This window comes from Labrus bergylta, chromosome 23 (assembly GCF_963930695.1).
Source record: "Labrus bergylta chromosome 23, fLabBer1.1, whole genome shotgun sequence".
NCBI lineage: Eukaryota > Metazoa > Chordata > Actinopteri > Labriformes > Labridae > Labrus > Labrus bergylta.
The window spans coordinates 7,551,127-7,566,345 of NC_089217.1; the positions used below are offsets into that span (position 1 = coordinate 7,551,127).

The following is a 15,219-nucleotide window of genomic DNA, read 5'->3' on the forward strand; positions in this document are numbered from 1 at the left end:
AATTATCTCCAAAAACTTTATAGAAAAGGAGAACCTGGCTGCAACTTTCAAGATAGTCTAGTGTGGCCTTTTCAACGCTCGACAGAGGAGGCCTGTAAGGGGATTGTAGAAGTATTTTTTAAGTGTATGTAGTATGGACAATATCATGCCAATCGTACCAGGGCAGCCTGGACAAAGTTATTTACAAGTATCCAAGCAGACAGGCAGAACTCACTGAGTTAAAGCTTATCCTTTTAATTGTTTCTCTATTCACCTTATTATCACCCCCTGACTTCCAAGCATATTAGCATCAATAGGATTTCCTCTACAGCAGCTGAGATTGGCAGCTTTCCAGATCTACACTCTCTTGTTCTAGGATTTGAGCATTCGAGGACATGGAGTCTGAGAGCCAGACAGACTTGAGCGGTAATCCAGATCTAGGTCTAATAGGTAGACCGGTTACATAGTAGACATCTCGATGTGTCACAGTAAGAAAAGAACAGTTGTAAATGATAGGATTACAGGAGGCAGCTTTGTCACAGGTTTCTTGTTGTTAGAATGCTTTTCCTGGTTCACTAGGAAGTTTGAACAAACAGAGCCAAAGGTAATTTGATCACTTTTCCTACTTTTTTTTAGGTCAAAATGTCTGCTGTGCAAATGCACTAGTTTCAGATAATACATTCACAGACTAAATGTGGCTGGTAATGCATAAGGAACACTTCAATAATCACTGAAAATGTGGAAAAAGGAGAATCCTTTTTGAAGAATTATGCCAATGATCCATCCATCAAAGCATAACCAGTCTGAGTTTGTTTCTCAACCTCAACAACACATCAAAATGAGAAAGAGAGTCCAGATATGACGCTAGTGCCGCATTTACATTACCATATCATGACACCTTTAGCAACTGCCCAAGCTGCTGTTTTAACAAGTTTGGAGCAGACACGGGCTGATCAAACCACATCAGCTCACAACTTCTGTTAAGAGTTGCACTTGGAGGCAATAGAATAAGGTAAGACTGCACTTGTTGGGTAAAGTCACTGGTTTGAAAAGCTAAAAAGCAGAAGACATCTGCAACTGACCGCCTCTGCAGCCAAAGAAACATGCTCAATTGATCAATTAGTCGCTGATTGAGGCCGACTTGTGCTGACATGTGGAAAAAAACTACAGCCAGAGACATAAACTGAGTGTTTAATGGCGCCCAATGACTGCGTGCTTGGAGTGTCACGACCTATAACTTGTCTCAGAGCTCAGTTGTCGAGGTTCTTCCAAAACATGAATGATTACATCCTTTCACTTTCAAACCACACAGGGAGCTACAACCAATCACATAGCATCATTCAGGCGAAAGACATAAGAAGATATTAGGGTCTTACCAGTTTCTGTTTCTGCAATCAAAGGTGACAACACCATTTTCATCTGGAATCCACTGGATCCCTGGAGAGAAAGAGGGAGATTCAGCAAAAGCTGGCGTACTCGACCGGCTGGTTGGATGGATGAATGAACAAATGGATTCATGGATGGATGCTGACAGATTGTCAAACGAGACAGAGATGGATGAAGTAGCAGATGAGTAAAACAAGATGTGTCACAAATCCCCTGCTAATTACTCCTCTTTTTCTCTCTCTCTCTCTCTCTCACACACCCACACGGGAGAGAAATCACCAGCTGACATATTGTAGCGTAGACTGAATCATCACGTTTGACAGACAGCTTCGTGCATCATCAGTTGCTGTGTAAGTATTCTGTTCGGCTTGCGTGGCTGAATGTTTATCGACAACTCTGTGCGTGTTGTCTCAACACTGAGAGGAGTTTGAACGCACCAGGGTAGAGCCGGAAGAAGCCTGAAGCACTGCCAAAGTACTGCCAGGTGAGTGTTGGATCTTTCTGGAAGTTGTCAACGAAAACATCATTCAGCGCCTCAGACATGTAGACTCCGTTCAGAATATCTGGATCTGGAGGATAGGAGAGAAAAGAGAGATTGAAATGAGTACTCTAAAGGCAATCAGATGTATTATAAAACATGTAAAGGTTTTATTACCTCTGTTGTAGACATTCGTCGGGACTTGGATGTTACTCTGCTCCGTGTTGACCCGAAGTTTATTGAAGTGCTCGTTTGCCTCCAGAGCGAATTCTCCTCCCAGAGGCACGGGATTCCCGTCCTCATCCGCCGAGTTGATCAGCAAAGAGTTATAGTAATCAAACTATGCAAAGCAGAGAAGGAGAACAGTCTGAGACAAACGTAAAGTACGTTATGATGAGGTGTTCAGGAAACGTCTGGAAATGGAGATTCTACAACTTTCAAAAATCATCTTTCTTTGTGGTCCACCTGTAAAAGTCTCTGCATACAATATAGTATGTGACTATGCAGATTCACTCTTACTAAAGAAGTGCATGCTTCTGCAAAAAAGGTGTGAGAAGGCAAATATTGAACACAAGCAGATGATTTGATGGGGGTGTGACTTGCTTCATGGATGCTACAGTCCACTGTATCACCAAAACTCTAAATAGGGAGTTTTAGTTAAGTAAGGGCATAAATCAGTGCAACGATCTGAATAGTTTGTATCTTATATTCCCTATGTATATATCATAATTCATTATTTTAAATATCTATTCATATTTCCTATATTTTCCTTACATTATAGCCAGTATAAGAGCAATTGCAACATTCCTATCCTGATGCGTATTTTCACTTACCTCTAGGGTTTCATTGTATTCATGGTAAAGGTCGGCGTCCTCTGCTGATTCTGCTAACCTCTGTAAGAGAAAACGGCCGGTTATGTTCAACTCTGATCTGCCACAATTTAAAATGGTATCTGTTTTAACAAGGTGCCACCGCTAGGTAATGTCATCCTGTTACTATGAAAAATGTGCTATTCTATAACATTGTCATTCAGCTTTACCTTCACAGATTTCATCTTCCTCCCGAGCATCTCCTCCATCTCTTCAGCAAACTTCTTTACCAGCTCCTCTCCGTTCACCTCCTCGATTTTAACCACTCCCTCCACATCCTTGTATTTCTGCAAAACAGACACAGTTAGATTGTTAGTAATAAGAGAATCCTTCAAGAGAGAAATGATGACATGTGAGAGTCTTTCATTAAACCTAATTCATTTATCTGGCTGTTAGGTCTATTTGTTCATTATTCTACTGAAACATAAATACATGTGTAACCTAAGGGATCCCATGCTATTGTACAATGTGGTCTGGTAGGTTAATTTCCTGCCCTGATGATATGACTTAATGCATAGTTTTGTTTACTGCCTTGAAAGACGATGTTTGATTTCCATTAGAGGGGAGAGGGAGCCTTTATTACACAGATAAGAAAACCAACAGATATAAAATGAGAAAAATAGCTCTGTTGAAGCCTACTGTAAATAACCATTACAGCTCCAAGATTTAATTTTTATTTTCTACAAACACTCAATATTCTATCCAGTGTACTGAGGCAAGAAGCAGAGTCACTAAATGTTCCACAGATAATGAGAAAGCCATCGATTAGACAGAGGCGGGTGATTAATGGCTTTTTGTTGCTGAGGTTAAACTACCACACACTGTGCTTTTTTACACACCACTGAGTAAGAAAAAGTCAAATGTTCAGCTACTACAGATACCATTACTTACATTACTTAGAGACTGGTACCAATGCCACTACTGAAAAAACAACTGGAGGTCTTGGAACAATCAATCCACTTTGACTGCGTCTGTTTCTGGGGCCGCACGCAAAGTTGTTTTTTTTCACAAGCTGCATGGGGCTTAATCTAGAAAATTGAATCTTGTTGCTAAAACATTGAGGCAATCTGAGGTTAATCCAGGCTGCAATACAGGCATCAACAACATACCAAATGTGCTCCATTTTTCTGATTGTTTGTGGAAGAAATCTGTGTCAGTTCTCTATTTGCTCAGCTAAAGTGGTTCATGTTTTGTGCTGCAAATAAAACAATGAATACATGCTGGAGACTGAGATTGTTAGTGTGTGTGTGTGTGTGTGTGTGTGTGTGTGTGTGTGTGTGTGTGTGTGTGTGTGTGTGTGTGTGTGTGTGTGTGTGTGCATGGCAGATGGTGAACTGGCCTTCAAGGTGTGATAGGTTTGCATGCAGAGGAAGGCTTCACAGCCTAATTATGAAAAAGACACAAACTCACACAAACACTCAGTCACACATATACATGAGTACTGTATGACCTCTTCGGCGCACTCTTCTCTCAAACTCTGTGCAATCATTTTAAGAAAAAGTTTTATTAAGCAAAATATACACAGAGATGTTCACGTCCTGCGTGTGCATACTGTGTGTGAATAACTGTATTTGTGTATATTTGTGCTTTTGAATTAAGTGTGTCATCACAATGGTCTCTGGGCCATGTGCAGATGTTGTACAGAGCAGAGGGGAGGGAAAGGAGGTGTGGACCAACCCTTCTCGGGCAGAGGTGATGATGTCATGGGACGATATCTCCATTTCTGTTGTAAAGAAAACTAGGTCACTGTTTTTTGTTTTGGTCTTAGTTTTCATTGCTGTTTTTGTCAGTAGCCAAATTAAAAATCGGCAAATGTTGTCATCAGAAATGTTCAGGGTATTTTTCTAGTAACTTCAGATGGTTGGTAATAAACTGTGACTGGGATTGTATAGATTGAGCAATGTATGACGTGTTTTAGTTAAAACTCAAAAATGTCAAAGAAATAAATGCTTTCTAGAGAAAATGTGTGACTCTGGCTGTGGCATGTGTGTGTGTGTGTGTGTGTGTGTGTGTGTGTGTGTGTGTGCTTGTTCTTTATTTGTGATCTCTTACCTTCTGTAGCAGCTTAGCTCCAGAGTATCTGGAGGACAGGGCCGATAACTCCTTTCCAAAAGACACAGCCCACTGCTGCACCCTGGAAACACAACAAAACATAATCAGCAGATAGCCAAAGCTGCTTATTAAGAGCAGTAATTTGAAAGGCATGCGAGCTTATGTGTACAGCATATCTGACGTAAAGTCAGTGCTAAGTCATTTAAGTTCTTAGGACAAAACATCAAGAAGGTACACATTTTAAGCCATTTACTATCGCTTTAAATCCATTTAGAAGCTATTCATAATAAGATATTTTACTTGCTAGGTTTTCTAATATACTTATGTGATAATAATAATGTGTAAAATCAATCATATTGTTCAGCCAAAGATATTTCTCTCATCATTCATTCCCCTTCATAATTAGTTAATACTATAGATTACATCAGGTATAGCTTTATAAAGGGTGTCTTATAAGGAAGAGTTATCGCTCTATAGTTTCTAAAGTTTCACAATAAAATGTTGCTCGTTACAGACTTGTAAAATAGTTAAGTCATCTTTCATGAATTATCACACAGAGATGTTCAATGACCATTTTTTGAGGCAGATACGGCCACAAGTATCAGAGTTAAGCAACAGACTTTGCTTAAACAATGCTTTGAGAAATGCTAAAAAGTCAATCTGGGAGAAGTCCAGCTTCTAAGTAATCTTCTGTCTAAATGATTTCCCTTGTATCCCGTGCTAATTAGAGGGGCATTTGGAGGCATAAATACTTGCCAAAGCTGAGTCTATTTTGATTCCCATGTTTGTGAGTCAAATCTGGATCCTCCCCAGAATGAAATGCTACACCCTTCCACCAAGCGTCATGAAAAATCAGCAAATCGTTTTTTTCTGTAATCCTACTAGCCGGCAATGAAAACATAACCTCTTTGGCAAAGGTTAAAAAAAAGTCAAGGTGACCATGAAACAACACAGCCAATCATGTTAAGAGGTTACCCTGCATTCACCAATAAAAAGATTTAAACAGATTACTGTTCAGGTGACAGCAGAAGCTGACAATCTGCCAGCTCGAGGGGTTACTCTGCGCTTGATAACAAGCAGGAACTACAAATCCCTCATGTGAAAGCAGCGGAGGTACGGCCAGAGAGGTTAGGGAGAAGACAGGATGTGACAGATGGCGCAACCAATGGGGAGTCAGCCAGCCAGCTCACTGCTAGATCACAGGCAAGGTTGTCACGGCTAGCCTGAAGAGAATATTTTGACCGATAAATAAGGAATTGATTCATTAAGATATTCAAAAAAAAATGTTTGTTGAATACTCCCAGTAGTGCAGTGAAGTCTGCATGATGTTTCCCTGTGCTTAACCACCAGTGTACAGAGCCAAGAGAGGTTAGAGTTAGGCAAAACCTCAGATTGGCCAAACCTGGGTTAAAGGTAGACCAAATCCATCTCAGTGAGTAACTTTCTGGTACTGTAAGAGGGCAAAAGGAAACATCTGCCATGTGCAATGTCACTGCAATATCTTATCTGTCCATAACTTTACACACAAGTGTGTTTTTAAATTGCTTGTACAATCTTCTGTGCGACAACATAACCCTAATAATATTTTCTATCAACAAGGGAGAAGCTGTACATAGTGTGTACTGTTTTTAATAACATATTTTTTTCCTTCTTTTTTTGACTTATAGTGTTGTTTTTTCATACTATCTTTATTTTTTTCTCCTTTTGCGAGCTGCTGTAACACTTGGATTTATGTTCTGTCTGGTTTTTTTTTTTTAAGCCTTGAGTTCAGAGTTTTAGCAGATACCATCTTTGGACCAAATTTGGACAGCAGGATTGCTACGCTTTGCGATGTCTCCACTTATCAATCACATGTAGCCACACCCTAAAGCATACCTTACTTTACTTTCAATTTAACTTTAAAAGGGAGTATCTTTTATATAACAAAAAAATAATATTAAGTGATGCTTTGTTGAAGAAAAATTAAAACAAGAACTTGATACCATAAACCGTTTTGGAAAATCTTCCTGAGGTAATGAATCAAGTGAGAAATTAGGTAATTCTCTCATCTGGTTTCATACAATTAATTCATTAGTTGTGCTATGTGGTGTTGCTGTCTCGTTGCTAGTTTTCCTCGTGGCAGTGCACAGCATTGTTTCCTCGGACACTAAAGGCTTGAACTTCCTGACCTGATTTATGCGGACATGGCCTGCTAACTTACAGTACCAGAGGGGCCCTACTGCCAAATCTTCCCCAGGCAGAGTGAAGCGCTTTGGGCTTGGTGACAAGTGTTGACCGGCTGACCTCTGCTGTCCCAGGAGCTTTAATCTCCCTCTAGTCACACCAGCATGCGACGGCACCGAATTCATATCATAGACAAAATACACCCCAAAGCATGAGCAACCAATGATTTTCTGGTTTTGCTTGATAAATAAAGATAAACTGCCGTGACAAAACCTTTACAGCATGTATGACACACACTTAAAAGCACAAGCATAGTGAGTACACTAACAAAATGTGGTTTTCTTGTGTGTGTCTGAGTTCACATACAAAAGCACAAACTGTTAATGGACTGACAGCACTGTATCGATCTGTTAGTGTTTTTAGTCAGCATGCGACTCAAATACTGTTCAGAGAAAAGAGCTTCGTCTGGCTTCTGGAGAGCAAACAAACGTAGCGTTTAATTCCCCGAAGAGATGTCCAGCTGAGAGAAACTTATCTAACAAAGACAATGGTGGTGGAGTGAAAATAAAACACAATAGGTATTGTCAGTTGATTAGGTCCCTTGTGTAAAAGCCTTTTTTTTTTTTGCATTTGGATAATGTAATTACTTTCTGTCAAGCAATATTTTTCCAACCCTAGTCTTTCCATTTTTTTAACAGTAAAAAGCAATCTCAAGCCCTGCCAGACACATTTGCATTTCAATCAGTAGAGGAAATACGATTGCATGGGACCTACATATTGCTTTAATGTTCAATAGTTCTACGGTTGCTTGGTTGGGCATTCTGCCCTGTAACTGTTCAATCATTGACTTAACCTAGAGATGACATAGAGGAAGATAGAAGAATGAGAAAAGTCAAAAGAAATTATTATGTGGCGATCATGAATGTCGTCATGAAGATGTTAAAAATGTTCAGTCGTCATCAAATATTTGACAAACCAACTTTACCATCCTGAGAACCGTGCTGCTGACATGGCATTAAAGGGACCTGTACAATACGTTTTAGCCTTGTGTGTTATCATGATATGTCTTTAAGAATAGAGGTTTTATCACTACTGTATCTGTTTTTAGTCTTCTATAAATCAATACTGGAGCATTTATTACAGTATGGCCAAAGGAAAGTGAGCCAAGCCTGACATCATCTGAAGCTTTTTTTTTGCTGTGGCAGTGGGGAAGCTGTGGGATAGTTTGGCAGTTACCTTTACACCACAGGTGCCCATATGGCCAATATGTATCTGTGTTGAGTAATCAGCCAAAATAGAAAGAACACTATTGACTCATACAGCCAACACGTGGCTTTGAGTATAACGGAGGCATGCCAGGGTGTTTACTGGGAAATCACCTTGTACAATTGCTGATGTTTTTTGCCATCTACCTTGTATTAACAGATACGTAAATGGTAGAGCATTGTGTCTTACTGAAAGTGAACATGCCATTGAAGCAAAAATAATACCATAACTCATGAACTTGAGACTAAAGTCAGAGTCAAATTTCCCCACATGGACGTCAAGTCTGTCAACTTAAAGAACCTTTAAAAAAATGAATGAATACATACACTGGGAGATATACAATTTATGGATTAAAAAATCACATCTGATCTGCAGACATGCCTTTGTCAGCCTCCTGTTATGGATACCACCCATTGCAAGAATCTTGTGTTTTCATTACTTCTGTCTGTGTATGGCTTCTACTCTAACATCAGAACTTGATCATTGTAAAATGGTCCCTAGTGATGATTGATTCCCCAGGGTGAAAAGTCAGAATCAGGGCTTTCTAGCGCAACTGTGCTCACGTTTCTGGTGAGATCTTCATCTGGCCGTCAACCATCAGGCACAGCGAGCTGGAGAGGATAATCCACAACAGCATCATCAGCTTCCCCCTGTGCGGCCCACTTCTGTCCGATTTACTGGCATTCTCTGCGTTTGCCCGGCTCCAGCAGGTCATCCCTGCAGCTGCTGCAATCTGCATCAGCCAAGCAGTTGTTGCACGCTGGCTCGAAAGAGAAAAAGATGAAATTAGGACAGGGCAAATTGAGATTACAAGTGCTCAGGTTACAGTGCCAACACAAAGAAATTAGTAACATGAAAGGTCCAAGGACGTAGCTGGTGACTACCATTTCACTGGGAGCAAACCCCTGTTAACAGCTTTAGACCAATGTCTTAAAAAACTGGCAGGGATTCAACTTGGCTTGCATAAATCAATAGAATTCCACACTCCAAGTCAGAAACTGATTAGCCAGCCTTGTAGGTCTCCATAGGAATTACAAGAGTGACAGCCTGCTTCTGAACACAAAACAAAATGCTCAATAGTGCAACACTTACTCAATACTGACAGGTAACCAACAAATGAAAGATGGAAAAATCATTGAATCAAACTAAGAGCATTTGTAATATAAAAGTAAATCAAAGCAAGTTTATATATTGTTTTCAATAGTTAAAATAACTACTAGACCTACTTGCGATCCAACATGTAACGTAATGGACCTTGCCTGTCCAAGTGTTGTATTAGCAAATTTACAGAAAAGCAGATTTATTTATGTGTCTGGCTAAATAGGGGCACCAATCAGTAATCACAACACTTGAATATTGTCATTTTCAAAGTTGCCATCGCATAATGTGACTTATATTTGGTCTTATGGTCCCTGTTGGTGTCATGCATGTTTGTTCATATTGGGTGAGACAGTATTGCTCTGGCTAGGTCATTTTGTTGTTCCCTGTTAATTAAATGCTTTAGTGTAATGGTTTGTTTCTGGGACGGTGCAATACTGGTTTCCCAGCCTTTACAGCAAACAGCGTGAGCTCAGCATACACATGCACACACACACACAGCACTTCTCTCCCCCGCTGGCCTCCTCCAATCCTGTCTCGCCCCTGTAACGCCTCTGTTACTACTTCCAAAGAGCAGATCACTTAATTACCCCAAATCACCTCTGTGACATTCACAGGGGGGACGTCACAGGGGCGTAATTATCACACCTTGGCGTAACTTGATCTGAAAGATCACACAGCAACATAAGCCTTCTTTTGGAGTTGTTTTGTGGAGTTGTTTGCCACCGGGAGAATCTAAGTGCAGCATTTACCCGTCTTTTAGCTCTGTCTTTGGTCTCCACCAACTTCTGAGGTAAATATCTGGCTTTTCAGCCGTTAAACATGTACAGGGTATCAAAGCTACTGCCTGCTACAGTATAGCAAAAAATACACAATAAGATTGCCAAAACAGTAAAAGCTAGAGGCTGTGGAACCAAAACATTTCTGAAACAAACTAGTACGTTACTGCAAGCAACAACTGTATGCGATTCATTGTACATGTAAAAATACTGACTGCCACTATAAATATGTGACTCATTCTGTACTACAAGGAAACTGACCTTCTATATAGTAAGTTCATTAATTGCTGGACTTATAAAGACAGGAGAAAAACACCTTTTGCCAACTTGCCTGTAAGGTGAATGTTAAATGTAAAGCTCCATTCCAAGGGAGTCTTTGTAAAAACATTCATGTATAGTTCAAAACTACAAGGAAGTCCAATGACTTAAGAATATAAAAGGATCCTTAGTGAAAACTGGAAATGGTGGCCTAAGCATCAAACCCAAAAGGTTAATAAAGCTCAGATGAAACATCCAAAAATAAACGAGTATGTTGTCCTTAACAGTGAACACAGATTTAAGACTAAATCTGGCTTTCAGGGATACTGAGACATTTTTAAGGGCTGCTTTTCATGAGGGATGGAAAAAAATTCATGTGCTGTGCAGAAACAAAGGATGTTAATATAAAAGAGATACAAGATGTAGCCAAAAAGTGGGTTGCAGGAAGATTAGATTGCTTCTGCTTCCCCACATTAAAGACAGAATTGTACAGAAGATTACTCACTATGGCATGTCGTTAGATCTCTGAAATCATTCCCTTTGAGAAATGTAGAATGGAAGGTGAACTTAAAGAAATTAAAAGTGTTCGATTGATGATTTGATGTCAGCTTAGCTGGTTAGAGCGGCAGGCAGGAGAGTCTAGAAAGCTCTTGTCTCTGGTGTCAAAGGTCACTTCTGCAGACCATGAGCCACGATAGAGTCCAGCCATATTCCCACACCTCTTAATCCTATTAAAACTCCTCCCATCATCCGCTTTCCTCCTCCATGCTTTCTCTCATGGATCCACAGGATGCAGGGGGGAAAAGGGAGTTGAAGGAAGCCTTGGGTCGTCCTGGTAAACTCCTGTCTTCTTTAAAAACAAGTTCTATCCTTGATCTTTGACTGAGAAGTGATCCCAAAGAGGGCAAGGAAATGAATTTCCAAGAGACCTTTCTGTCGTCCTTTTGCCCAGAATATCTCCTATCTGCTGACCTCACATCCTGGTGGATCCAGACCAACAATCACGACTACACTACCGGATGGAGAGTAATAAGGATGGAGTGCTGGATGGAAAGCTAGCGGGACTTCCTCTCTCTCTCTCTCTCTCTCTCTCTCTCGCCAGCACCAGTTTACACCATAATCCAGCCAGGATTAAACCCCTCCTCCCTCTATCCATCCTTTTCCCTCTCTTCATCTCACTCACTCTCTCTCTCTATCACATACACATTACCACAAACACCATTGCTCTTATTTTCTCTAAGGCTCTTTGACCTACTGTTTCTAGTCCTGCTTCTTTTTACAAGTTTTGATGGTTTCACTCTCTTGTTCTCTCATTCTTCCCTCATGGCTTTCCTTTACCTTTTCATCTGTCCAATCCCTCAATGTTAACCCTTTTTCCTAAAATTCATCTATTTAAAGTGTACTTAGAAAGAGTAATACACTGAAGAAAAAATCTGGCAGTTGTACAATCAGAAAGTGATATTTCATGGGAGTAGAACGAGGGGAGAAAGAGAGAGAGAGGAGGAGAAAGGAGAAGAGGAAAGAAGGAGAAAAAGGTAAAAAAAAAACAAAAAAACTGGAACTAACAGGAATGGGAGAATTTGAGGAAAAAGAAGTGGAAAGAGATGAGAGTTCTTGTGGGATAAATGAAGTTTTTCCAGAGAGAAAATTTGATTTTCTTTGGACAAGGCGGACTTGAGTGACAAAAGCTTGTAAAATTAACACATTGAGACACCTAGTGGCCTCAGTCATGCACACATACTCATACACACACACACACACACACACACACACAGTTCCTGTTCTCCAATTGATTCATGTTATTTCCAGCTGATTGATGAACTGCAATCTCCGTTTCTTCCCATAATGCAGCTCAAGTAGATTAAGAATTAACAATTTCTTTTAAACATTATGTGGGTGTAAAGCTATTAAAAATCTGGAGAAAAAAACACACGTTGTATTCATCTTGTTTTGTGTTATTTCTTTCTGACTCTGTTGCTGCTTTGTGTAAATGAAATTTGAGAACTGATTTTAAAATGTCGTGAAAAAAGATCACTTCAGACAATTTTTCCCTTCTAAAAAGCTAAAAAGAGACCTTGGCATCAACATGATCAACTCAGCATTCCCTTCCTAAAGGCACCTGTACCAATAATCTAGCTTTTCTAACTGTGAGGAATTCAAAACAAGATGCAGCAAATACATTCAACATTAACATACAATATGGACCTTCCTATGCTTTTGTAACACTTCTTGGTTGTTGATTTGGACAAACACAGTGTACCAGTCCAGTTACCCAACAACATCGCATTTTTCAAAACAGGCAAAGTGTGACTCTGTTTGACTCTGACGCTTTGTCTGAATCATAATTACAATCTAAGGCCTACTGCTCAGTGCTCAATACAAAGCCCAAATGACATCTGAAACTACATGAGGCCTCTAACAGAGACATGACGTTTAAATGACATCAAGAGCTCAAAGGGGCTGTCTGCCTCCATTAAGCTGCATTAATCTAAATACCCGGGACACACAATAATACACACATGCACTAACACACGTACACACTCAAGTAAATACAGCTAACATGTACGGCAACAACAAGCTAACCTGCTTTTGTGTTTTAAAAGTGCATGTACACGCAAACAAACACACACACACTCACTCACACGCACTGAAACACAATAAAACATCTGCTCATGCCTTTTATCGAAATTAAAACGCTGTAAAACAAATCCGGCATGGACACAGAAAGTCATAATAACAGGTTTGATTCATAACAGAGAGAGACGGAAATGACAAACAAACACTCAGACAGACATCGACATACAGACATTTATGTACATATATATATATCAATGCACACACACTTCAGGAGTGTATAACAGCTGTGGGACGACTCCTCCCCCACTGACCTAGATCAGTGATGATAGGGATGAAGTCTAAGTCCCCCCTCCCCCACCCCCCAACAACTTTGTTAAAAGATGGAGTTGCACAGCAATCCCTCTCTCAATGTTTCCTCTTCATAAAAATAAAAAAGACATCTGCCCGATTTAAATACATTTTGAAAATACATATAATATAATTTACTTGTGACCTTTTTATCTTCGTTTCAGATAGGGAGTGTGGAAAAATGAGGGCGGCAGTAGCTCACTGTATGGGGACTTGGACTGGGAACCGGAGGGTCGCCACCTCAAGTCCCCCTACGGACCAAGTGGGGAATTTGGGACTGGTTAATGGAGAGGTGCCGGTTCACTTCCTGACTACTGCCATGGTTCCCTTAAGCAAGGCACTGCTTGGGGCGCCAGTCTCTGTGCAGCCCCCTCACTCTGACATTTCTCCGTTGATGCATGTCTAACAGTAACAGAGGAAAAGTTCGATTTCCCTCGGGATTATTAAAGCGCAAAAAAAACAAAACTTTAAAACCACTAAATGATGTGGATAGAAAGAAAAAGATGAGTTATTGGGTGACAGTTTTTAAGCCTCCAGATAATGCACAATAGTGGAATGTGCCAGTCAGATGGGCTGGAGGATCTGAGATAGCAGCAGGTATGAATGTGTGTATCCATGTATGGCACTGTTAGCGTGAGCTACACGACAAAGGGATTACATACACTCTGGAGCTTCTTTCTGATGCGTGCCTCGGTTAGGTTATGTGCTCAGTAAGAATGACAATTTTCATTTATAGAAGTGAGTTTAAAGGATGAGCTGCAACATACAAAGATGATTTAGTTGCAACAGGCCAAATTTAAATTGTTCTGAATTATCCTTCAAGTCTGTTCTGGTTCTTTAGTATGGGCGAACAATCCCTTTAAAGATTAAACATAACATTTTGAATGTATAGTTACGTATTTGTTCATACTATATATCTATTGAAGACATATATTTGGGTGTTTGGCTTTCTTTTATTATAACTCTTCTTAATCGGTTTGCTTCATGATCTGCAACTGCAATATTTTGGTCATTTTTGTGTTTTTACAAATTTTCTTATTTTCTCTTCTCCTTGAGCTTTTTTTGTTTATGTCAAACCCGGAATACATATACAGATGATTTTAACAGGAGAGCCGGATAGCCAAACGGTTGAGTCGCCTGCCCCATGTACTGAGGCTATAGTCCTCATTGCAGCGGCCGTTGGTTAGAATCCAACTTCTACCCTTTGCTGCATGTCATCCCCTGCTCTCTACTCCTAACATGTCTTGTCTCTCTTCAGCTGTCCTATCCAATAAAGGCATCAAGGCCCAAAACATCTCTTAACATGTAACTGCCAATACGATCAGGTAGCATAAGTTTCACTCACCTGTGTCCCCTCAGAGCTTAACTACGACTCCAAGTTGTCCTGTTGAAGTGCAGGAAACTGGAAAAGAAAGACATGAAGTTTGCTTCTCAAATATCAGATTGCTTACAGCACAACTCCGATGAGTAAAGACACAAAATATACACATAAAAATCAGTTGCAGAAACACTACTGCTCTTTAAAAACAGCGTAATGTGGACTTCCAAAGTAAAACAGGTTAATGGAGAGGACTTCCTCCATCTGAGCGGCAGAAGAAGTGTCCGGATTTACAGTACCAAAGAAGACCCCGCCTCTACGGCCATGAACGCACACACATACTGACACACACATACACACACCAGAAGTCATTGATTAGTCTAGGCCAGGGCTAATAGTCAGCTCTTACGTTTAGCTCCATCAGCTAAACCAATGGTCTAAAACCTCCTGGTCTCAGAGGACAGAAAGTCAGTGTGTGTGTGTGTGTGTGTGTGACTGAGTGTGTTTGCAGTCGTGTGTGTTCACATTAAATCACCCCTTAAATAAAAATATTTACAGGTCCTTGATATATTAAATGCATGCTGTGACAAACTTTTAGCTCTACATTCTGCTTTCAGGTCAAAGTGAAGCGAAGCTGATCTTTTTTTT

At 40.2% G+C, this 15,219-nt stretch overlaps 1 protein-coding gene across 3 annotated transcripts in view; it reads right to left on the bottom strand.

Moving 5' to 3' along the window:
- cacna2d4a (calcium channel, voltage-dependent, alpha 2/delta subunit 4a) overlaps positions 1-11,400 on the bottom strand; it is an 84,301-nt gene extending 72,901 nt beyond the window's left edge. For 2 of the 3 annotated variants that reach the window (XM_065951288.1, XM_065951287.1), the window contains exons 1-8: positions 10,834-11,400; positions 8,757-8,953; positions 4,765-4,846; positions 2,883-2,999; positions 2,677-2,736; positions 2,021-2,183; positions 1,803-1,934; positions 1,356-1,416 (exon numbers count right to left, since the gene is read on the bottom strand). In XM_065951288.1, the coding sequence (XP_065807360.1) occupies positions 1,356-1,416; positions 1,803-1,934; positions 2,021-2,183; positions 2,677-2,736; positions 2,883-2,999; positions 4,765-4,846; positions 8,757-8,932 (791 nt within the window). In that variant the 5' untranslated portion in view covers positions 8,933-8,953; positions 10,834-11,400. The remainder of the gene's footprint in view (positions 1-1,355; positions 1,417-1,802; positions 1,935-2,020; positions 2,184-2,676; positions 2,737-2,882; positions 3,000-4,764; positions 4,847-8,756; positions 8,954-10,833) is intronic. The other variant, XM_065951289.1, reaches the window with a different exon arrangement.
- Positions 11,401-15,219: the final 3,819 nt, after the last annotated feature.